Here is a 24,207-nt window from a genome sequence, read left to right as displayed (position 1 = left end):
TTTCATTTGGGCGGTGCAGCTGGTGTTCAGTTGAAGCCGTTGCGAAACAACGGCATGTTAATACAGTGCGGAAACAGTCCCGTGCTTGCATACAACTGGTTTTGCTATGATGAATTGATTATCCTGTTGCCTTTGCAAAACCTTTTCACTTTATTAATGTGCCGTTTGACTATTTGCATTGTATTGCAGCAAAATGGCAGCCATTCTTCCTTCCTTGTGCTAATATTTGTACTGTGCCAAATGCGATGCTATGGGACGTGGCCTGCTTGCGGAACAAAGAGATTATGTCTGTTGTCCACAAGAGGGCGCTGAACACGGCACATTGGTGGCGCCACCAGTGCACGAGGCCCATATCGGCGGATAGGGCAGCCTGATTAGAAACACGCCCCTCACAGCAGCACATGTGCAACGGCTATGCTGCTGTAACGTGACCGCTGTCAACCTTATGGACGGGCCATGGCGCGAGTATTTTGTACGTCTTGTCCCTTCTCTTGGGCGGCAGTACCTCTCCACAGAGGGGCAAGGCTTAATGGCCGACTTTTCCTGGGCGTTTTCATACCCAGATGGTGGCAGAAATAAATTGTAATCATTCGATACCTGGCTGGTGTTGGTATGGTCATGTTGTCTGTCCCACAAGGGCAAGGAAAATGCGCAAAAAAAACGAGCACAAAGGAAGGCGGCTTAGACTGAAGAAGGCGCCCTGTGTGTCCAGTTGCCTTCTTTTGTCCTTGTTTTCTGCGCACCTAGTTCTTCCTTCTCATAATGGACCAACTTGCCCAAGTTGCATTCTTTTCCGTAAATTTTCAAGACTCCGTATTACCTTGTGTGCAGGTGCTGAATCACATTATCATTGGATCGGTCTAGCTGTGAGGAACCATTTGATACTCAATTTGTAGAGATCAGTTACAGAACCATATGTGCAAGTTTTCGAAGGGCCAGGTCGCTTTTCAGGTGGGCTCTTGCGTCGCATTGGCCCTGTGGTGATGGCACGTTTGATGTCCCACATATGCATGCATGCGTGTTTTTCTAGCAAATTCGCCTGTTTCACTAGTTTTTGGAAGGATCCATTTTCACAGAACATCGACCCGTTCCAAGCAGGCCCATAAATCGGCATCGGCCCAGTGATGAGGCAGATTACTGGTTACAAAATTGCTTACTTTGTTGCTCGGTGTCAGCACCTTGCTCATATATGTGAATGTTGTTAATTTATTTTTGTACGATAGCAGGGGTAAACAAATTATGGTTGTGGTGGGATGTACAAGTGCAAAGTATGTTGGCATTGTTAGTTGGACAGTTGGCATTGATAGGGTAGAACCAGAGCATGTCCCAGGAAAGCATACGCTCGTTCTGGCTTTAGATCCTTCAGGCAAGCACGGAATGCCGCGGATGCTGTCACAAGGAAGTATTAGGGGGTAACAAGCCTCAAAATTTTCTTACTGAAGTACAAGGTGTGAATTCATGCCTAACGTGCATAATTCTGTGTAATAGGTGGCCCGTAACTTGGCGCAATGATAAACATTTCATTGCGTCTTTGTTAAAGTAGCCATGCTGTTCAGTCAGAAAGGTCGGCTATGGCGGGGTCATCATGCTCCACTTCATGACAATAGTCACTATCACTGGTGTTGGGGCTTGCGACGTTGCACGAAGTGCCATTCTTAGACGTACTAGGCCGGAATTATTACCACTTCAGTAAGCTGGCCAGCTGTCAGGTGAAATCACTTCTTGCAACACCATGAAAGCTTATCAGCACAACTTTACCTGAAGTTTTGTGCTGTGTTTCGCTTGAAATTGGTGTTCCAGATAACTCATTTGAAGCTGCAAGGGCAAGTACGCATTGAGCCACTGTTAACCAAGGAAAAGTAGATTCCCGTAGACCTGACGCATTTCCACTCGTGTGCCTCAAAATTGTTTTTGGAACACTGTGGATAGCGTTCCACTGCCTCAAGTGCAGCTGAAAACAAGGACGGGGCATCCAAATACAAGTGTTCTCAGCCCTGTTGTATGTCCTTTTCACGAGGTCTCTTTCACCGCCTTTGTTTAGGTTTACGCTGGTTTTACTTGCGCTGGTCTACCAGCCGCCTGTTTCAAGATCACTGTCACGTGGCCCCTTTCTCCCCTCCATTGCATTTCAGGGGGCTGCAAACTGAGTGAAAAACACTTATTCATTTATTACATGAAAGTCTTCGATGTGTTCTTTTTTTCCTCTGGCTAATCTACGTGCACTTTCTTGCAACAAATGCATTCAAAGAGCTGTCTCTCTCCTACCGATTTACTGATGACTGATCCGCATGGGGGAATTTAACGGATTGCGAGTGTGTATAGTGTGAACAGTTTATTCCGTACAATGAAATGAGTGAAAATCAGTATTTTAAGACTTGGATAACCTTGGATTACATTACAAGCCAGCGTGACATTTCTGCTGTGGGTTGAGAAGTGGCTGCTATGCGTGCAGTGATGTTTTCTGTTCTTTAGAGCTTCACACTGAACTCGGTTTCATAATTTTTGTGGTTTGCCTGCATAAGCAGACCATTGAAATTCCTTTTTCCTTCAAGATTTTGTAGAGAGAACGACACATTGCTGCAATTGTGCCCTGTAACAAGGCTGTGAGCGCGCAACACTTGCTTTGAAAACAAGCCCGAACATGTGCTCTACATTCGTAAGTGAACACAAGATTTAAAGTTGACACACCAGCACACTCGCCTTGTAACAGCCAATGAAGCAGATTGGTGTAAACAAGTTTATTTTTGCCTTGGCTGCTGTTTTGTACATAGCAAAACATGTTACCATACAGATATTTCGAGCACGCACAACTTCAAACAGCCAAACACACAAACATACACAATGGACTTCACTCTTGTGCCCCTAACTAGAGCACTTGCACTGGTTTACTACTACATACACAAAGTATACACAAGAAAAAAAAAATACAGGTTAACAGCATGCATACATCAGAGTGTAAAAAAACAAAACGCACAGCACACAGGTATAGATATATTTCAGTTCATGATGCTAGCACTATGAACCGTAGTGTCAAAACAATTTTTTTTGTCCCCTATATTGGGCGCTTATCAGCACACGCACTGACAACATGGCATACCTCTTGGTTGCATTTGGGCAGTTTGCTCACAGAAAAATCACAGCAAAAATTATGTGTACAGTACAGTTGTTGCAACACCTAATACTCAGGTGTGCTCGGCGCATGTGCACAGCACATAACAACTATGTACAAGTCATGCACATGACGTACAGTCAAGCTGGATGTTTTATCAAGCGAAGGTAGGTTTGAACAAACACAAGGAGACAACCCGTTCTCGGCTCCAACGCGATAACACAAGTTTGAGTGACCTGCAGAAAGAAACGCTCTTCAAGGCATCTACACTAAAACCTTGTGAGATGATCTGGTCACAGACTTCTGTGCATAGGGTCCTAGCAGAAAATTCAGACTTGCTTTAAATTTTTACACTTGCTGATTGCTGTATTAAAAATAAAAATAACAACAGCACAAGTAGTTCTATGCCTGTATTGTCAGGCAAGGAACTCCAGAGGTGCACAAAAAGGTGACTGGGTAGGCTGCATGCAATATGACGTGCTTTAGACACACACAAAAAAGAAAGTTTCACGTTTGTATCTTCTAAGCTGACCAGCTGACTCATTATTCCAGCATACTACAGTGCATTTTAAACAGTTTGTGTACAGGTAGCAATGATAGACACAAGGGATTATCAAAAGCACCCAAGTGTGGTGTATTTATACAAAAACAAAAACGTGCACACCATCACAACGCTCTGCATGGTGGCAAGTAGCGAAACTATCTTGCTTTATTGTACATTACTACCAACCTTTTTCTTCTTCATAGTGCTGCCCTCTGGAGGTTTTATTTTGCATCAAATAACTGCACTAAAGTGGCAGCATGCACTGCCAGCACAGTGAAATACCATCAATTTGCGTAGGCATAGATACTGTCGTACATCCACTAAAACTAATTAAGGGTGCAGTTTTGAGCTGCAGCAGTGAAAGGAAGAAACACCATTCTTACAAGCGCAAAAAAGAAATATTTATTCAGGCGATGTGCTTTACCCTGCAGCTAAGTTTTAACCAACCATGAGAAGTTTTAAAAATTGTCTTTACTAAATCGAAAATGCATGGGTACAAAAAAAACACGAAATGAGGAAGACGGTACAAGTTAATATGAACAGATTCTATATAACATTTACCTATTTCAGTTTTTACCATGCACTGCGACTTTCTTTCACAACCATCTGTTTGCGTTTTCCACGCGCAAGGTCTAGCCAAATGAAAAGACATATATGCAGTGTTTTCCTGAAATATTAAAAAAACCTCCCCTTATTTTGAATAAGGACCACTTTTTTTTTTTTTTTTCATTTAGTGAAAGTCTGACTGCAATTTGTGGTCGTCTAATGTCAGCAAATTTCCATAAAGTATACTTGGAATTCAAGTTTTCTGTTGCACTGTGACATAAAGTGCGCCGGTAGTACTTGTGACTGTTGCAATGTCGCACTGTAAGAACACGCCAGACCAATTTCAATATGAAAACACTGACTGCAGCGATAAAAGCAACCTTGCAGATACATGTGCGGAAAAGATAGTTAAAAACTGTGTATAAGCCAAGACTGCCAACACAAAAGCAAACCTGTGCCAGCAACGCTTGCAGTGAGAGGCACTCGCTCAGTTGCCCTTAGCTAACCTATTAGTATAAAGGCACACCATAGAAACTAAAGCTGACAACAGCGGTCGCTTCCTTCGCAACAGTACGTCAGACTGTCAATTGTTTAGGCTAACTAAACTGGAGGTATTGTCGCAGCAGTTTCTTACAGCAAGCTTGGCTCTGTGAGCTTTTGCTTGTGACAAAAGAAAGCATGGGTGAAACCAAGCTAGCGGTGTCTGCAAAGTCTGCCCTGCATCCTTCCGTTGCAGTCATGCGTTGTCCTTTTTTATGTGGGTGAACACTTATGTATAAAAAAAGTGTCATTGAATAATCTTCATAATCTACATACCGCACAGCAGACTTTCCCATACAGTGAAAAAGGTGTTGTGCACGCTTAAAAATCAAGCTTGTAGCAGATAGCCCAAAGCCTGTTGCCTTTCTTCACAGCTGTGACTGCACTCAAGCTCACGTTTGCAGTCACTGCACAACACTAGCCTTTCACGCCACAACAGAGGCAGCATTGTTCATGCTGGAAAACCCTTGAGGGCAACCAGGAGTGAAGTGCGACAGAGCAGTTCTGCATGCCGCTCAATTTGAAATGTATCTTGTACACCTAACAGATATGACAAGCTCACACACAACAGCAGAGTGGATTTTCTCACAGTGCCAACACTCGCAACATCCAGAAACTAGTCTCACACCCCAACATCACGGTATTGCCCTAACATGGTGTATTACTGTACGGGCAAGGTACAACAGCAGAAGTTTACAATGTTGGCCACATCTCGAGGTGTGAGCTTACACACAGCAGTTTTAGCTTAATATCTAGCTTAATTCCTAGGTTTCACCTTTTTTGTTGCTATTATCAGGTATCTCTGTACATTTGTAACTAGTATAGCACTTTAATTTCATCAATTTTCGATGCCAAAAGCCTTAATTCTGAGCCTACTCAGCCAGTACCCTCTCTTCTTATGCACCAACACGAAGTGCACAATTTTTTTAAGGCAGTAAAAGCTGCTGTTGACCAGTAGTGTACCATTTACTGTTACATAAGAGTGAACTTCGCAGACAACACTGGTCTCCCAGCAACATGCAAGCGGCGCTCCCACACTTATTCCATAAACAGTGACCACTTTCGCTCACAGCCTAGCAAAATATTCTGCAAACGTATGTACATACAAACCAATAGGTTTTACGGTTGCGGCAGTGTGTGACTGACATTTGTTCGAGGCCAGAACAGCCATGTTACATGCGTGCGTGCTAGTAGAATCTCGCTCAGAGACTAGGAGTACGAGAAGAAAAACACGGGGGCCTCACGCACAAAAACATGACACGAGTGGAAACCCTACTCGCGAGAGAAAACAGCGGCTTGCATGCTGGAACTTGATATTTTGCCCACTTGCAAGAAGTGGTACGCTGGCTGACGTGTCTCCACGAGGGTCGGTAGTCTCAAAAGCGTTGCTGCCAACATCGTGGCTATGTTACAGTCGTGGTAACATGCGAGCTTGTTTACTTCTTATATTATGGGTCCCAAGCTTGCAGGAAGGTTGCAATGCATGGTTGCACAGTATAAGCGCATACGCGTAGAGCACAGTGCAGCCCATTCAGGTCTATATGATGCGTGCCGGGACTTTCTTTCACCAAGGCCCTTTCAAAAGTGCGAAGTTTGCACCTCACAAAACACCAGCTGGAGTTGCCAGCAAAACAACAAGTACGACACTGTGAGTGTGAGTAATAACTTACAGTCACTGTGCAGGCTTCTCGCTTGGCTTGTCACCCCTGTGCTGGCACACTGCGAGTGCACATTAGCCACCTGGCTGCCCTATGGTGTCCGCGCCCCTTTTGACATGGTATTCTCTTCTTTCAAAGAGTAACATTTATTTGTACTGTCAAAAAGAAAGTATTATTCTTCCATTGTTTGCTTCTCCGCAAGGGGCCAAAATGTTATTGGCAACGAGCATTGTTAGGTCAAATTCCCGTAGCTATTGCAGTTGTTAAAGTTCCCATGGTGTTGCCCACTTAAATAGGTTTATCCATGTGCAACATCATTGCATGAAAACCTGAAATTGAGATATCAAACTTTAATGACTGGCAAATTACTTCAGCAGGTGACCTGAAGAAACAGAAAACCCTTAAATAAAGTGCTCAACAACCTTTTCTAAATGCTCTAAAAACGCTAAAAATTGCGCTATTACTGTACATGCACCAACAGAGGTGCAAAAATTGCGCTTTTATGATTATCAAACGGTAGATTCCCATAAGGGGACATTGCCGTTTGCAAGCGTTTATGGCCGATATAACTCTGGGGAGGATCAGTCCTCATCCACAAAGTCTGTACACTAGTTATATTTTTTTTTATTGGCTCCAAATGACCTTTACTGAACTGGCTTATGTACTCAGTGCACCAGCGTTTCCTACGCTGCAGTTTTCGTTTTACATCAGGTAACAGTGCTCACATTCGACAATCACCGCACAAACTCTGTAGGCAGAACGAAACACCTTTTGCATTGCTAGCACTGTGCACCACACACCCACCTAACATATCTACCTGCTTTAATGCCCATACCAAAACACTGCCTGCTCTATCTTTAGGACAGAGTGTTTGCTTCTCGAAAAACAGATGTCCGCGCCAACAAAAGTACGACTGCAGAGCACAAAATTTTGCAAACAATTTTATCCTACCATGCTGAGACAGCAAATAGCAAAGCCAGAGGACATTCGGAATAATAACGGCTTTAAAAAATGCGAGGGAAAAGAAGAAACCAGAAAAGCTATATATTTCTTCCTCCAAGAAGTATAAAATAAAAAAATAAGCTCTCTTCTCCATTCGGGAAATAAAATGGAGTCATGAGATCAGTCAACTCCCCCCCTTCCAAAACTTTTGAGTTATACGTGAAAACATCGCCTACCACATATGTGCTCCACCCTCTTCTCACTCCTTTTTCTTTTTCCACAAGTTCCAATCCACAAAAAAGTGGATGGAAATATGGACATTACGCATCTTCACTGCTGCCAAACATGTCCAGGCTCTTTTTTTTTTTTTTTTAAAGGGCACAGATCTGCCAGAAAAGAATCTTGGGGCAGTATTTCGACACACCCCACGTTCAACATGACCATGAGCCAGGATACCGCTAGTGGTCGCAACACGTCACTGATATGTGTTCAAGAAGCGCGTTGGGCTTGCACTCAAACAGGCGTGCACAGCTGTCGTAGGGCCAACCCTGCAAAGTTTTCGAACCCGTCTTCATCGTCGCATAATGCTGTCACAATGTGGTGCGACTGTTAGATCTTGGTGCCGTGGCTCAGCTGTGACAAAGTGAGCACCTTAGATGGACACTTCCTGCTTTTGAGACACGCCTTTGCTGCAATGTTTGAAATACTAACAGAATTCTCAACAGCTCTAAAAACAAGAGGTAAAGTGCTTTGAAAATGAACTGAGCACCGTAACGGCCTGAACAAAGACATCATCGGCTGTTTGATAGGATTCTCTAAAACCCTCACTTGCAATGAGGAGTGAAATTTGCCTGCATCAGTGCAACCAAAACCAGCGAATTAACCAAGTTACCACTTTGCCAGACTTCACACTTCACGAAGCCAGGAAATGCCGAGAATGTAAATTGCCATGGGATCAAAGGCCTCTTTGATTGCTCACATAAGCATCAACAGTTTTGAGAAGAAAAGCGCACCAGAAGATGAGTTCCCAGAGGGTTTTCCGGCTGTCCAAGTCATTGCAGCAGGGCATTAGAAAACCTACCGGCGAGCTTTTCAGGAGAAGTCGTTGAGACAGAGCAACAGCGGCAACCACGGTTGAGATGGAGTCCACTCCGCAGCACAAGAGAGAGACGCAGCGCTGGAGGAGAGCGAGATCAGGGTGCCCAGTCGAGCAGCAGGTACTCGCGGAGGGGTCCCGGCAGGGCCAGCTTGCCCACCAGGGTGGCCACCTGGTGCCTGAGTGCCCGGTGGATGGCCACCCGGGCAATCTGCTTGAGCGAGCGCGGCTGGCAGTACATGGAGCGCAGCAGCAGCGCCAGGCGGCCCCCTCCGGCCGAGGCCAGAGGGGCGGGCTGTGCCAGGAAGCTGCGCAGGCAGCCGTACAGCCGCCGGTGCTCCATGGTGAAGTAGAAGAGCCGCAGCAGGTCGGCAAACCGCTGCTCAGGGTCGTCCAGGAGCTCCTCCTTGCGGCTCAGCTGCTGCACGTAGTAGTGCAGCACCTGCCACAACGGGGGACCACGCGGTTTCGCTGGCTGCTGTCCTGGCACAGTGTTTTGCGAGCAGTGCCATTGGTATTCTCACGGATCCTCACCCGTGAGAGGAACAAGTCTTCCCCGACAAGTGGGGACCCCGCCATAAGCAGATGCCACGATATGTACCCACAAATCGATAAACTTGTCGCTTAAAGGTACACTGAAGACAAACCGAAGTTGGTCTAAATAGATAGAGTGGCGTCCCCAGAAAACGAATATACCAGTCTCTGGGGCAGTACCTCCAAAATAATCTTGTAAATAATCAAAAAATGAAGCCAGCAGTGGTGACTGAGCGGATGTGCCAAGAGTCATGTGGCGAACAACAGAACGAGAAGCATGCAGAGAAGCTCTAAAAAAATGCGTAAAATATTTCTTGGCACGTTAATTTTCATAAGTGATCAGCAATTGTAAATGTACAGGTATAATTAAAACCGTGCCGATATTCGCAAGCTGCCAAGATGTGGTGCCGGTGGCAGTTGCAATGGTTATTGCAAGTTTGGCAAGGTCACATGCCTGTAATCTCCTTTGTTTACATCATGGCGGCAAGTAGTGCGTCGGTCTTCCACGGTTACGCTCTTCTGCGGCCAGTAATTTGCGTCTGCTAGAACAAGTTTTTTGCTCCCTCATGTAGCGCTGTCTTCCCGGACGAAGTTTTGCAGCCAGGCTAGCGGCCAAAACGTGTTGTGGTCACGTTTGCTTCGCTATGAAATGTGACAGCGTGCTCCTGCAGGTGGACTGTGCTTACTATGTTGGAATTGCCATTAGCAATGATTCAACCCCACACTGGGTACGTAGAGTGTGCGCGATTTCTTAAAAACCTCAGCTTGCGCCGGAGTGAAGTGACTTGTTGGTCCCTGTAAATCGGAAGAAGTGAGTGCTACCTTTACAATGGGCAGGAGGCAATCGATCACCTGTTAATTTTGTGCTTCGGACTCAAAGCGCCCGCCGTGATGACGCGTTTGCTCGAAACCATTTCTTGATTGTCTTGACGTTAAATAAAATGTTTGTTAAACCAGGCAGGGCGTTGTATGCTGCACTTCCACTATGGTGCTAACTTCGGTAAAATGATATCTGTTTCATGTTGTGCACATCTGTCATTCAATACTGGCGCGAAGGAGTTTGTTAATAGTGGCAGTAATGAAGGACTCTGGTAGTGGTTTGGGCACCCGTAAAAACTCAAGGCACCCTTCTGGCAGATTGGTTAATAGGCAACACGCTTTGCAAAATATTCAACAGATGGCGCAATAAGCATTACCATATTGCGATAGAAACTGACGAAACGTTCTTCTAAAACTTGTGTCATGGTGTCAACGTAATGGGCCGCAAAAATTTAGTGTTGCACGCGGCTACAAGTTAAACTAACAAATGGTGCCGTGTTGTCAAGCCGGGTGCATCCATGTGGCGAAAACCCAACTAGGAATACATAACGACAATGCAAATTAAAAGAGCGCCCCTGTCATCGTCCTCGCTGCGGTTGCGCCGTCCGCTAGACGCTTTACAGGTAAAATAAAAGGCCCCGCAGCATATTCACATTGTTTAACCACCATCTCGCGTCCCGTGTGTCACCACGGTAGGTTTTAGTTTTCCTGCTAGACCACACCGCTGTCTCACTCGCTTCCGGTCTCCGTTTACGTCTGGCGAAACGTTATGAAATGGCATGAGAAATGAAAGCGTTTTTCAATTGGTAATTTCTCAGCAGTTAAAGCATCTTCCACCGCCAAATAAATGCTGAGAGGGCTTTGGGGCAGTTTAAATTTTGTCTGAGCCCAACTTGCTAGTTGCCTTCAGTGTCCCTTTAAAGCCAGCCGTGCATCCTTCCATACGATAAGTTCTTTTTTCTTTAAAGAACGCAATAGCATTCCAACAAGCTCTTCCCATTGCGCTCGTGCCATCCATTTGTCTTCTTTAAAAAGTGCCTGGTAACCTTTAGCGCAGTCAATCAACATGCAGAACCAACTGGCCCAATTATTTAACTTGCTGCCTTTCCCAAGTCTTGATGTCAAGGTACTAGCAAGACACAGCAGGTGAACTATCTCTGCAGCAATCAAGCAGACTCTACAGGAGAACATGAGCAACTTTGGCACAACTTGCATGCCTTTGAGCTGCTTTATCGTTAAAATCAAGGCCCCTTTCGTAGCAGAAAGATGGCCATCTCCCATGCAACCTGAGCCAAAATCAAAGTCTAAAATCCAAACTGCTTCGACTGTGTCGAAATGGTGCAATCAGACAGACGTCTGCTTCATTATGTGAGGGACCCATGCTTAATTTCGACCATGGGAAGCGTATTTTTCTTGGGGCACTTCGTATTTCATCATCATCAATATAATCATGTGCCCTTTGTGGAAACCCATTGAGTGAAGTTGGCTTTCCTGCTGCGCATTTTGGTGTCCGATCTGTGGCACAAGTGAGGCATAGAAAGTTAAACGTTAAAAACCCATAGCCTTCCACGTACACTCTTGAGGATGTCGTAAGCCCGCTTGAAGCAGAGAACTAGAGACCTGCGAGTGCCAGAGACTTGATAATACTCTTCCATCTCGTACTTGCCGCGCACTCCCCGAGAAGCAATCCAGAATTCGCGTTTCACGTATATTTTATGGCGTCGGGAATCCCTGGACTACCCACGGTCTATCCGTGGTGAATCCGACACTGTAAATGGAAGAGCACCTGCGCCTACTGTTCAACTCAGTGCCCTTTTGCTGTTCTATGCAACAGTTCTTGCACTTTTGCTGTTTTACATATCAAAAAGATGAAATAACAATTATGACAGGCTGAGCAAGCACTTATAAGTGGAGGAATAACAGGCAACAAAGAACGACCAACTTGGTAAGTGAGGATCGAATGCAGTACGAGCCGGTGACGTGGTGTTGGAAAGAACTATGCGAGAGAATATAACTTTAAAAAAAGCCAAACAAGCAAAAACAAATTGGTGCATGGAACCTATGAGCATGGACGGCTGCTGGTTTGGAGGTACATGCTGCATGTTCAGAATAAATGTGGTGGGTAGAAAACTTCACTGCGGCTGGTCTATTGGAGAGGAGATTTTGAAGTGGCGCCCGCTGCTTTTCTGATGGAGGCGAAAAACAAAAACGCCCATGTATACGAGATTTCAGCGCGCGTTAAAGATCCCCAGGTGGTCAAAATTAATCCGGAGCCCTCCACTATGGCGCGTCTCATCGCCTGCGTTGTGTCGGCGCGTTAAACCCTACAATCAATCAAATAATCCCCACACCACCTTCAAAAAGGACCCTTTGACGTTCCCAAAATGGCAGAGGATTGCACTCATCAATAAGAAAAGTGCAATGTGTCGAAGCAACGTTTATAAAACATTTCACACTCAAGCGGTGACAATGACAATGGCGAAGATGTTTTGTGGAATTAAACCAGCGCATTAACCCCCAACGACCGCTAATTATTGCGTTTTCAGAGGAAATTCGCAAGCACAGGTAACTATGCCGTTGCTTACTGCCAAACAAGTACACATATTGGTGGTTTTATCGTGTGCAGCTTGCGTCTTGTGCCGCACGCAACATGAACAAGCAGACGACGCGAGAGTGCCATCCACACTAGGAGCGGTTCATTGCGCCGCCGCCAGGGGCCGACTGTGTTCGCTCTCGAAGCGAATAAGCGCTGCTGGCTCTCCGTGCGACAACGTTTAATGACCATTAAATACCGATTCACACAACAGAGTGTGTGGTACGTGTAGCGCTGCTATTCTGTGCGGATTACAGGTCGTCGTCCGCACTGGCAGCGTGTTTTGCATTGCTACCTGTAAGTACCACGGTCCTGACTGTTGCACAACAGGTGCAAAATTAAAAAGAAATCGTTCTCTGTTATTGGGCTATGCTTGTTTTTTTGTACGTTCGCGGAGCCGTATCCTGGCATTTCTTCATCAGCACTTTCATCTTGGAAACATCAGGTCGTTTCAACGGTGGCCTGCGGCGTGAACGTTGCAGGTGACCGGCACTAATGTTACTTGCACACATTTTTAATGGAATGAATGCGTTTTTAGACCCCTGTCGTGTGCGTTGTTTTGAAGTGAAGGTTGCCAGTGAAAATAAATATTTTGAGAGAAGCTTTTAGCATGTTGAAGTTTCATTTCGGCGTAGTGTGCACTGTGGGGTATCTATTGTCTTTGCAAGCGGGGCTTTATAAATTGCCGCACTGACTCCAGACTCAATTCGTAGGTATGGAACTTACTACGTACACACAGCGTTCATCAAAAGTGGCCTAGAGCCAAACTTGTTTTGTTCCCGGTAAGATGGAACGTTCAATGCGAATTATCGAAAAAACTTGCAACTTTCGGCGGCTTGTCGTGTTCACCCCGAGTAGGTTGTTCGACGGAACAGCTGTTCTTTTAAGTCACGGTCTTTTCACCGCCGCGAATGATTGTAAAGCGCTTTGGGTTGGCTTTTCATGTCTGTGGCTATTTCTGTGCTGTTATTATCATTTCCAACTGAGATGTGCCTGATTCACTCTGCGCTGAAGTGTACTGCAGACCGAGTCTAATGTTCCTTCAAAATTTTAGCTTTGATATGCAGAGCTTGCGTTGGGTTTCCGGCTGTGGAAAGCAATGCAGGCTAATGCCTGATGTGTATTTCGTGGATTTCCACTGCCCCACTGCGCATAATTTCCCCGTACGTTAAAGGAATCTTGTTTGACCGACTAGTCCCCTATAGAAACCCATGTATTTTTGTCGTTTGTTTCCCCTCCATAGAAATTTGACCGTGGCGCCCCCTAACCTAAGCGGCGCCATCTGTGGGACGATCTCCTGGCCAATAACAGTGACAGTGATGGATCACTCTCGTGAGGAGCGGTGCTTGCTACCCACCTGGCTGGAGGCCTTCTTGAGGAAGACGGAGCCCTGGGAGTGGCAGATGACGGGGTCGGCGGCACTGACAGGCACATCGGGGTCAGCGCCGTGCACAAGCAGCACGAGGGTGAGGCCGTGCACGTGCTCCAGGTCCGAGGGCAGCCGGGCGTTCTGGACGAGGTCAAGCAGGGCCAGCAGGATGTGCTGGGTGCGCTGGGAGAAGCGGGCGTTGGGGTCGAGCCCGTGCTGCAGAAGCACCGTGAGCAGCTGGCGGATGAAGGCGAAGGCGCTGCGCTTGTCCCCCTCGCGGTTCAGCGTGATGTACTCGCTGGCCGTGAACACGAGCACGTGCATCGGGGTCAGGTTGCTGCGCGAGCGGCAGTTGGGGTTGGCCCCGTGCCGGCACAGCAGGCGCACCGAGTTCAGGTAGAAGACCTTCTTGGTGTGCGACAGGCAGTGCAGGGGGTCCTTGTTGATGAGGGGCACCAGGCAGACCATGAGCGGTGCCGAGCCGTCGCGCCCCACGCAGTTGGGGTCGCCCCCGCTCTGGAGCAGCATGTCGAGCAGCTCGTAGCGGAACTCCCAGTCGCGCACATGGCGCAGCACACAGGCCAGGGCGCTGTTGCCCGGCCGGTTGATGCTGGGGCCCGCGCCGCTCTGCAGCAGGTAGCGCACCAGGTGCAGCATGTCCCACTTGGTCCAGGGCCGGGGCTCCTGGTAGCCGTAGCGCGACTCCTCCAGGGCGTAGCGCACGATGAGCACGTGCAGCGGGGTGTTCCCCAGGCTGTCCGGCTCGTTGAGCAGCTCCCGGCAGCCGTGCTCCTGCAGGGCGCGCAGCACGGACAGGGTCTCCTCGGCCGACTTCTTGCCCAGCAGTAGCACCACGTGCAGCACCGTCAGCTGCTGCGTCGTGGTGCGCGCCTGCACCTCCGCCCCGCACTGGATCAGCAGCTCCAGGAACTTCTTGTCCTGGACATCCAGGGTGCCAGGCAAGGCACGCCACAAAAGTTGACACTGAACAACGCTCTGCTGCTAGTTAGTTTGTTCTTAAGCTGAACGCATACTAGGACGGTGAGAGCTCACCATATTCACTCCAATCTAACGCACCCTCGATTATAACGCCCACCTAATTTTCATGACCAGGAAGAAGATATCGTGCACAAATTCTTTTCACGGGAGAAGCCATTTATGGTTGCAAGAACTTTATTTATAATCGCGCTAGATGGCTCCCCCCCCCCATTGCAACATAGCCTGGCGTGGGGCCACCTTTCCAAGTTGGAAAAACTCTGGAAAATATTTTAAACATTTTCTGGGAGAGGCTGTCACAGAGCAGCAATCTGTAGGAGGGGGCTCACTGCACAGTACTGTGTACATTCGCTGCACTTTCCCCTCCGTCAGGGCAAAATTGTGGAAAAGCATGAGCTTGCCATCTTGGGCTTGCTATCTGCTCGAGTTTCTTTTTAATTTTTCTCTGCACAAGAAGCACTTGCAAGGCCCTGCGAATACCCTCATACTGACTGCACACAGCCTTTGTGTTTTGCAGACAACACGCCCCTGCTCAACACCCACAATTCTTTTGTGTGCTCCTGCATGCATTGCTGCAGCGTGTAAAACCTTCCATGCAATAAGTGCCTTCTTCTGCAGGAAGAAATAAACCTCAGCTGGATTTTTTCTTTGTTTTTTGGCATTGCTACAGCCCATCCAATTATTAATGCTTTTCTCGCGCAAACGTGTGACTGTGGTTGCCCTGCTATGTCAATAAGATAGGCAATCACCACTACAGTCTACGTGGTACTCAGTCCAAATGATTTGGGGATGTGTTTTCCAAAAAAAAAATGTGTGCATTAGAGTTCACTAAGTATGGGTGCCTAATTTTAAATGAAAATGCGGCATTCCCCAAACCATAAGCATCTGGAAACTTAACAAAATAATTCTCTTTGCACCAAACAGGCGCCACCCACTAGGCAAGAAATATGAGAATGCATACCTGCCAGATTTGCCGGGATGGCATTAGGGAGATCTTACCGGGGGCGGGGGAAGGCGGGGGGGGGGGGAGTAGTAGCAACAACAGAATGGGTAACTTTACACAGATTTTTTTATTTACTTACAAGATAGCAGGAAATGAACTGTTTCTTCGCCCAAACTACCAACAAGCTACACCACTTAAACAAAGTCCTGGAAATAGTACTGCAAGCGCAATACAAAACATCAGGAACTGAACTGTTTTGTTTTTTCGTCGAAACTAACAACAAGCTACACCACTGGAGACTTGCTAAATCTTCAGTACGGCCGTGCTCGTGCGTAAATGAAAGCGGCGGCGGCGCTGCGTTTCTATAAACAGTAAACTAACAATGGGACGAACAGGTTCACCATCTGCGCTCGGCCGACTACGCTTTTTAGGCACTTCACTGATAACGATTCCAACTGGTGTCGGATTGGATTGTCAGGTATACCTCCGGCGCATTGTGGCCATACTGGGAAAAGGATTAAGCCGAAGACGGGCGCGTTTTTGGGAGATTTTTGTTTCAGTCGTACAATCGTACAACACCATGAAAATTCTGGAGTCTCCCGGAAAATTCAGGAAACCTGGCAGGTATGAGAATGCTGCTGGCCTCAATAGCAGTGTAGTGAAGCAGCATCCCAAACTGCACAACGCCAGATACCACGAACTTACAAACGGCTCAATAATCCCAGGTACGGTTTCCTTTGCCTGCGACCCCGCAAAAGTTGGGGGTAAATCACAACGTGTGGCGTCATCCCCTCGAAGGCAAGGTGTACCTGCAGTGCTGCCTGGTGGATGGGGTAGTACTCGTCGTAGCACTGGTTGAGCTCCTCGGAGCGTTCAGCGACGAGGAAGCGAACACAGTTCCAGGCGCCCCGCTCGCAGGCCAGGTGCAGCAGGGGCCGCTTCTGCTGCCACGGGAGCCAGCTGTCCTCGCCCTGGGCCAGCAGCAGCTCCAGGATGTCCGAGTGGTCCCCGTCGATGGCGTAGTACTCGGCCGACTGCAGCCGCTCCGAGTAGCGGTCCGTCGAGGCACCCGCGCCCCCGAGCGAGCTGCACAGCTCACACACCTGGAAGGCGACGCCCCCCCCGGTTACCAGCCACTGGGGCTGCTGCGTCGACCTCTTCGGAAAAAGGGGAGCTTCGTGCAGTACATCGACTGCCCCCTCCACCAAAAGTTCGATACAACAAACAGTGCTCCTATGCTGTACTACCTGGAATTACCAAGGGGATGCTTGGACTGATCGATATGAACAAAAATTCGGAATATCCAAGTGCGATATAACCAGGCTTGACTGTATTTTCTCGATTCTAAGCACCTTTCTCCTTTCTTTTTTCTCAGCAATGACGCATGACCATATTTGTGTTAGAGTAGCAGTAAAGTTTTTAAACATTCTCTTTGGAAAAGGGGAAAGAGGGGGAGATCGAGTGCTCAGAATTGAGAAAAAATGCAGCATGTCTGTGGTGGTCAACATGTTTCTGCCAGTATTCGAGCCTTGGAAGAAGTTATTGTCTGCAGAAAGGCCGGGGTGGCCACACGTGCCTGGTTGTGTGGGCCTGGAAAGCACATGCGAGCCTCTGTGTCGACGCGGGCGCCGTGCTTGAGCAGCAGCTCGACGATCTCTTCGTTCCCTTGCAAGGCGGCGATGTGCAGGGGCAGGCTGCAGACGCCGCGGTTGACATCGCAGCCCCTGCCCAGGATCCAGCGCACCAGCTCCACACAGTTGAAGCCAATGGCTCGCTGGAGCAGGTTGTAGTTGTCCGGACCCACCACAGACAGGATGTTCTCGCCCTGGGGAGGGGGGGGGGGGAAGAACACAACCACACCCGGTGATTTGCAACCGAGCGCCTTTCACAGAACGCGAGTAAAAAGCAACTGCCCTGCCAATGAAGGCCAGCTGCTATGTCTAGATGCCCTGCAATGAATTGTGCAACTTCACATGGATGTAAACTAAGAACAGCAATAACTCATGTAGTGTATTGCTCCAATGAATCTACACTTGACGTGTGCGCATTTTGAAAGGTGATTGCGCCTAATGCTTTTTTCCTTGTGGTTTGTTTGCCATCACTGCAGTAACTAATTTACTAGCAGATTAGGTCCAAATAATCCTGGAAACGACTTGTGTCACGTTTAAAATACTCGCAGTAATGCACTCTTTGCACTGCGCAGTGGAACAGCCGGCTGCCGTGATGAGGCACAGGGGCAAGTTTCATTTTCATTCTTAAGTTGTACCCAACTATAGTGAATGTGTCACGCAGCACGGCCACCAAAAAGAAAGAAAAAGTGAAACAAAAAGAAAACATTTTACTGGCTATTCATCATTACTTCCGTAAAAAATAAAGTGCGGAATTTAAACAGGTTTTCTTTCTATACCCTTGCCCTCCTCCTGTTTCATTTCGAAGGCTGTAGCCCTAATAACCCAACCATTGTCCATGAAGGTCTGTTTAATGACGTGCGGTGTAAGTCCACTTGCTCATGCTTGTTAGAGGAAAGGAGTGCACGCAGTGCGGCTCAGCCCACAGGCGCCGCCTTCATGGCACCAGACTGCTGCCGGACTACCTGAGAGCTCATCTGTCTCTGCTAATGCCTTTGTTCAACGACTCTCATCGCTGCTTTGCGAGAGCAGGCCCCGTGTTTTTGTGCTGTCCGCCTCTGGTGCCCCCGAGTGTGGGTCCCACCTTTGGTATCTGCACAATGAAGCTCTCGATGGACGACCAGTGGATGTGCGAGGTCTCCCTGGAGCGCATCTCCTCGAGCAGTGCCAGCACGGTCCTGCGAGTTCCCTCGGATGCGCCCGATGACAGCAGGTGTCCTCCGGTCTGGAAGAAGCTGCTCACTAGCGCACCCATCCTGCGACGACCCAACCAAAGGGCACAACACTCAGCCGACAGGGGCCGACTCTCGCTTCGCATAAAGGTCTTGTCCAATGCACGGGGCTTGCACAAAATTTAGGGCCACATTTTTCAGGGAAAGGCTCTGTCATGGTGCAATTTCACGGTGCAGCGATAGCCAAGAAGTAATTTAATTGCATCTGCTCCGTGTTATACATCTCACCTGCCACCTAGTGATTCGGTGTAGCTGAAAACATCAGTGAGATAGTCGGGGCTATTTCAAGAGCCTAGGATTAATGCTTTACATTTAGTTTACAACAAGTTAATTACATTGCCTAGATCCCGACTACTATCATTGATCACTGACACACTAAGTGCTTCTCAAACTACTGCCTTAGGCTGAACATGGACTGCGTGGACACAAATCCTACAAATGGCTGCACAATTTTTTCATCCGAGAGGAAATGTCAGAAGGCCCATACGCCCGGGCTGTACCGACTCTGACTCGCCACATCATGCTTTGCGCATTCGTTTTCCATACACACTCCTACCGCACTGTCCGTGGACTATCCGTGGTGAGTGCATGACTAAATCAAACAGCCCCACTATCCGGGACCTGAAGCTGCAACAAAATGTCTCGCAGCATTTTACATTTAATAAAAACGGTGTCACACTTGGCTCTGTGCAGAAAGCAGTAATAAGAAGCACCACCGACCGACACCACAATCATCACCACTTGGGCTGTTTGAGCATAACCTTTGGTAGCACATCACACATAGTCCTCCACCACGCCCTGCCTTTCTGTATCATGCCCTTAGACACACAACTCGTGCCGCGCACATTTTCTGCAGCTTTCCGGCCATTTGATGGATGTTCAGGGTGTTTGTGAGATCCCTACTGAGTTCAACAGGCATAACCTCGCAGATCAAGTGCACGCGCTTTTTTATGCGCACCTTGTTGATTGTACATTCTAACTGCATTAAAGTCCCTGGGCCCCAGCTGATGCTAACACGGCGATTTATTGTTTCCTGCATTAACGTTCCGTACGTGATCTCTTAAGTGAATCACAGAGATGAATCACAGAGCTTGCTGTTATTTAAGAAAAACGCAAAAGACACAACCTCAAAGTTAGCTAGCTATTTGCGATCCCGGAGTAAGAATAGCTGCTTTTGTACCGTTTCGAACGCACTACGAGCAGAAGCGCCGGAACAGTTCAGAATCTGCCTCGGCGCCTGATGGCCCGAAACAGTTTCGGCGTCGTCCGGGAGACCCACCTGCGGACCAGCCTCAGGGTGCAGCAGCCCGAGGGAGGCGCGTCTCTTCTGCGGCGATCCAATGCGGCGGGCACCTACGCCACTCCACCGCGACACTCCGCGCGCAGCACGCGCGCTGCAGCTGTCCGGCAGCTTTCACACCACAACAACAACAAACAGGCAGCGGCGAACACAGCTCCGTCGGAGGAGACGTTATCGCGCAGCGAAACCACTGGGGTCCCGCAGGAGGTTCTCGTCTACTCTACCTTCGTAGATCCACATCTGCCGCAATCGAGCACCGATTATCGAAGCCTGCTATCCCTGATGTGACGCAAACGCATCATCTGTTGAGCGTACGTGATCTGTGTGATCGGCACGCAGCGCGGTACGGGTACGCGCGCGCTCACGTAGCGCGTCCGTCGCCGCAGGCCGCAGTGGGGCTCGCGCGTTTCGCCTATCCGAACTCGATCTGAAACCGAGCAGCCGGATGTCGGGCACCCGACGCCGCCGCCACACTTCTTTGCCAGTCGCCTCGCTACTTCTCGATCGTAGTCCACGGAAGCATGGTCTACAGCTCCCGGCCTAGGCTGTCGCCAGCACTTTGCGGGGCCGTCGACACCGAACCGGGTTTCTCGGAGCACAATCTGGAGGAGCGGCGCATGGGCCTCGCTCGGTGGGTGGCGCGATGCACGGGGGAGACGAGCGCGTCGTCTCCGTCCTGCTCAGCAGTTCGCTGCAGACCCCGCTTGTGCGGTCGGTGGCATCTCGAACCCGGAGCAGCACTACGTGCGCAGGGAACGGATACAGAGCGTCCAAGCGCCACGGCACTGCGAGCCAGGTTCCGTACGAAATTTATGCTTCTGCAGCTTCTCCCTTAGCTGCGCAGGACGTGATTGTAGCCACGCACCGAATACAGGGGTTAATCGGCTAAATTGTGCCAGTAATTAAGGGTGCAACGAGCGTATTCCAGCGGTTGTAGCTGCGCTGGTTACGCGTCGGCACAAACCACACCGCACCCTCCCTCCGCAACTGTCGTGGGATCTGCCGCTGACATTTAGGAAGCGCATTTATTTACAGTCGCTTAGTAGCGCCAGGGACAGCGACGTTTGCCTGCTAGGCGCCATACGTCGGCACGCACAAACTCTTTGAGGAGCAGTCAACTTCTGTCACAAAATTTCCGTTAATATATAATTAAATTGACCGAACTCGTCAAATTTAAAAACAAAAAAAAAAGCTATCGCCCGTTTCGCGGGAAACTTGAGCAATTAAACATTTTTTTTAAACAATTAAACCTGCATTTTTGCTATGTGGTATTTGTGCACCTGATACTGAAAGGGTTTGGTGTGGTTACGAGAATTTTCAGGATTGTTTCTCTCTGGCTCCACACGCGCTAGGAATACAAATGACCGATTGGGTGAAATGACCCATTGGGAAAGGGGTGAAGATGAGGGGAGACAAAAATTATTTTTAAAAATTCTTGTCTGCTTACGTGCTGAGGGCGAAAGTCTAGTGACTACTGAAGACTTCTTTACTGCTGATCATGTTTGTACATCTTTCTTTGCTTTCGTTTCTTCATACCTTGACAGAGAGGCCGGCCGAGATTCACACAGCAGCTCCCCCACAGTCCGAGCGCTCCTCCGCGTGCCCCTGTTCTACTCACGTTCCACCACGTTCACCTGCCACGTGGTTAGCGCAATGCTAAAGTACTTGGCTTCTGCCCTGGAGACCTGGGTTCATATATCCTGCATGAACCCAGATGTGTTTCTACAGCGGCACCCAATGGTGGTACTTTCCGCATTTTATGAAGCATGCAAACCTTTCTTCTTACCCTAATGCACAAGATAAAGCCATTGATAGCGTAATTTAAAAACGATCGGTGTGACCACTCATCACACGTGCACACCCAATGTCTCCAAAACATTACCTTTTTTTAAATATTTATCTAGCAGACTTTGAATTCAGTTATCATGTGAAACTTGGTAGGAATTTGTAGTACTATCCTAGAGGCTGAACATAGTTTAATTTGTTCCGGAGAATTCACTCTACCCTCTTATTTACAGTATAGGGTTCACTATATGACTCCCGGATTTTTTTTGTTTTGTTCGGCGTTTGGTGCAGACAGTGCTTGTTCGTGCAGACAATGCTTTTAGTATACTGACACCCTGGGATGGGAGTCTGTTATGACGCAGCCACGACTAACCCTGACGACTAATGTATCTGCCACTAGTAGCTGCTTGAAAACTGTCATTTTGTAGTTTAATGATACATCTCATAAGCATCTCGCAAGGAATTGCATTATAAATACCAGCCTACCTGTTCCTTGGAGACCTTTTTGCACTATGTACCAAAGTAGCAAGCTAGGTGGATTGGTGCACATTCATATACAAAAAACCAGTGCAAGAAAACATAGACAACAGGGGAAAGACAGCAGCACTCTGTGCACCTTTCCCCTCTTCTACGTTTTCATGCTGAATTTTCACACTTTTTGAACTTTTTTTATTAGTGAAGAGTGATCACACGACCCCAAGTTTTCAGCACAGACACTGGTTAAAAGTTGCGAGACAGTCTCAGTCTACGGCTGGTAGAGCGACATGATGACTGCTAGGCGAAAATGAATAAAAATGGAGACCATTTTATGGACACTTGCACTGCCATTACCACAGAATGTGGAGGATTTGCAGGATGTGCCAGAGTGGATGGTGAATGTGCTTACCATGCTTGTGGAAGAGCACGTCACACTCTTTGTCTGGAGGCAGGTGATTGAAAGAAAAAAAAAGAAAGCATGCACCAGAACCAATCCAACCACTTGTGGGACATCAGTTAGATGGACCTGCAGGTGCTGGCACAAGCAGCAAGCGACACTAGATGCGTTTAAGGTTGCTTCCCATGTGTGTGTGTGCGTTTTTTTCCCACTTTTTTTGGCCAAACTGGAAAGGACAGTGTGAGTGAGCATGAATGGGGACTGCTGAAATTCGTGCGTAGCTTGTTTGGTAGCGCTCTACAAAATCTGTTACGCCAATTTGTCTGCCAACAGACAGGCTAAACAGGAGAAACGCATGCACCTCACTGCTGTTGGCACAGTGTCAGACAACTTCCTGCAAATTCACTGTTGCCTCCCTATTTTTCCCCTCTCTCTTTCCCCCCCCCCCCCCCCCCCCCCCCCCCCCCTCCTGTCGTATGCTCCCTCCGTACACCAGCAGAAGTTAGGAGTGGGGGCCAGGGAGCAACATGGAACCCGCGACGCATCCTTCTTTATTTACATTTTCCTTCCCTCCAGTTTTATTTTGCTGGCTGCAATCAGTTCTGTTAGAGAAGGGTGATCCCAACGCAGTTCACTTGAGGCTTCACATTCACGAAAGCCGATCAAAGTGGCAACTGCGAACGCCAGGCACGGCCAGGCGATGGTCAATCATTCACTGTACCAGAGTTGCATGCCGTGACAGTCATGAAGCCTTCGTTCGTTGTAACCGAGCGTTTGTTATAACTGCGGTCATTGTGGGCTTGACTGTATTCCATCTTTGCAGCCGTCGACGGCCATGTGACTACCTTAGGCTTCCACCCAGCTGTCATACTTGCAGTGGGATTCTGTCGTCACTTGCTTGAGGTACGTTTGGACAGGGCTTCCTCGCCGAAGGGCAAGCGTTGTTAAAGCGTACAGACAGAGAACGAGGAGTTGAAACAATCCCTTTCATGCTACTCACAATGTACACACCCAACTTGGTGCTCCGGCAGGCCACATTTCCACGACTTGCACAACAGTCATCCTTTGAACAATCCGAAACCAGGTCCTACATCAGCGGCATACAAAGTGCCAGAGGTGCATTTGAAGGAGAGGAGAGATCATACATAGAGCCCACTGAAAGGACAGAGCTGGAAACCGATATGTACAGGATCAGGGGCGGCTTAGCTCAGTTTTGGAACAGAATAAGCAGCTTCGTTTGTCCCGGAGCAGAACGCACACGTCTGGGTGCATGTGACGGCACTGCACGCAGCCGAATGATTGGTGGAAGCCTTGCGTATGTGTGCACATTGTACCAATGGCTCCCCAGCAGCAGCAGCATGCATTCGTTCAGCAGACACTTCTTTTTTATTCCTCTGTTCAGCAAAAAAACTTCAGGTACACAGTAAATGCCCTTAGACATTTTATTTTGCCATCTCCATTACCTCCTTCTTCAGCTGGCCTACCGCTTGAGCCTGCAAGGGTAAAAGAAAGAACAATGGAAAGATCTCGGCGGAAGGCACGCCTTTGGGAACATTTAAACGCTGCAAGGCTGCTGAGAAAACTTGGGGCTGAACCTCATTTCGCTGCCTTCTTACTCTGGCATCAGCAAGAGGCAGAACGCCACACGCTACCTTGCCTTCTCTGCAGTGAAAGCTACAGTTCATTAGTGCTGTGGCAA

At 48.2% G+C, this 24,207-nt stretch overlaps 3 protein-coding genes across 6 annotated transcripts in view; 1 reads left to right on the top strand and 2 right to left on the bottom strand.

Annotated features, from left to right (window-relative positions):
* Positions 1-2,723: 2,723 nt before the first annotated feature.
* Positions 2,724-21,072, bottom strand: LOC144152290 (uncharacterized). Its single transcript, XM_077683531.1, has 6 exons — positions 19,829-21,072; positions 18,402-18,573; positions 17,266-17,514; positions 16,499-16,792; positions 13,739-14,689; positions 2,724-8,877 (listed from the first exon to the last, which is right to left on the bottom strand). The coding sequence occupies exons 2-6, from the start codon at positions 18,570-18,572 to the stop codon at positions 8,533-8,535; spliced, it is 2,010 nt and encodes a 669-aa protein (XP_077539657.1). The 5' UTR covers position 18,573; positions 19,829-21,072; the 3' UTR covers positions 2,724-8,532.
* Positions 20,352-24,207, top strand: part of LOC144152298 (uncharacterized) — a 14,402-nt gene continuing 10,546 nt past the window's right edge. For 2 of the 4 annotated variants that reach the window (XR_013319138.1, XR_013319136.1), the window contains exons 1-3: positions 20,506-20,645; positions 21,394-21,592; positions 23,332-23,411. Coding sequence is in view for 1 of the 4 variants with exons in the window: in XM_077683547.1 (XP_077539673.1) it covers positions 20,371-20,480; positions 21,394-21,592; positions 23,332-23,349 (327 nt within the window). In the remaining 3 variants the exon portion in view is untranslated. Of the gene's footprint in view, positions 20,481-20,505; positions 20,646-21,393; positions 21,593-23,331; positions 23,788-24,207 lie in introns of those variants that run through there. The other 2 variants (XM_077683547.1, XR_013319137.1) reach the window with 2 other exon arrangements.
* Positions 23,937-24,207, bottom strand: part of Mrps9 (mitochondrial ribosomal protein S9) — a 13,665-nt gene continuing 13,394 nt past the window's right edge. Inside the window, exon 14 of the mRNA XM_077683541.1 lies at positions 23,937-24,001. Coding sequence (XP_077539667.1) covers positions 23,989-24,001 — 13 coding nt within the window. The 3' untranslated portion in view covers positions 23,937-23,988. The remainder of the gene's footprint in view (positions 24,002-24,207) is intronic.

Source organism: Haemaphysalis longicornis, unplaced genomic scaffold, assembly GCF_048455015.1.
Source record: "Haemaphysalis longicornis isolate Haplotype H1 unplaced genomic scaffold, Haemaphysalis longicornis Haplotype H1 scaffold_9, whole genome shotgun sequence".
Classification (NCBI taxonomy): Eukaryota; Metazoa; Arthropoda; class Arachnida; order Ixodida; family Ixodidae; genus Haemaphysalis; species Haemaphysalis longicornis.
Note: the sequence above shows the minus strand (reverse complement) of the source record. Positions and strands in the feature narration are given on the sequence as shown.

Coding starts and splice junctions, on each gene's coding strand:
- LOC144152290 (XM_077683531.1), bottom strand. CDS start 18,572: ATGGGTGCGCTAGTGAGCAGCTTCTTCCAGACCGGAGGACACCTGCTG. Junction 16,793..17,265: donor TTCCAGGCCCACACAACCAG/GCACGTGTGGCC, acceptor GTCGCCTTCCAG/GTGTGTGAGCTGTGCAGCTC. Junction 14,690..16,498: donor TCCACCAGGCAGCACTGCAG/GTACACCTTGCC, acceptor CTGGATGTCCAG/GACAAGAAGTTCCTGGAGCT.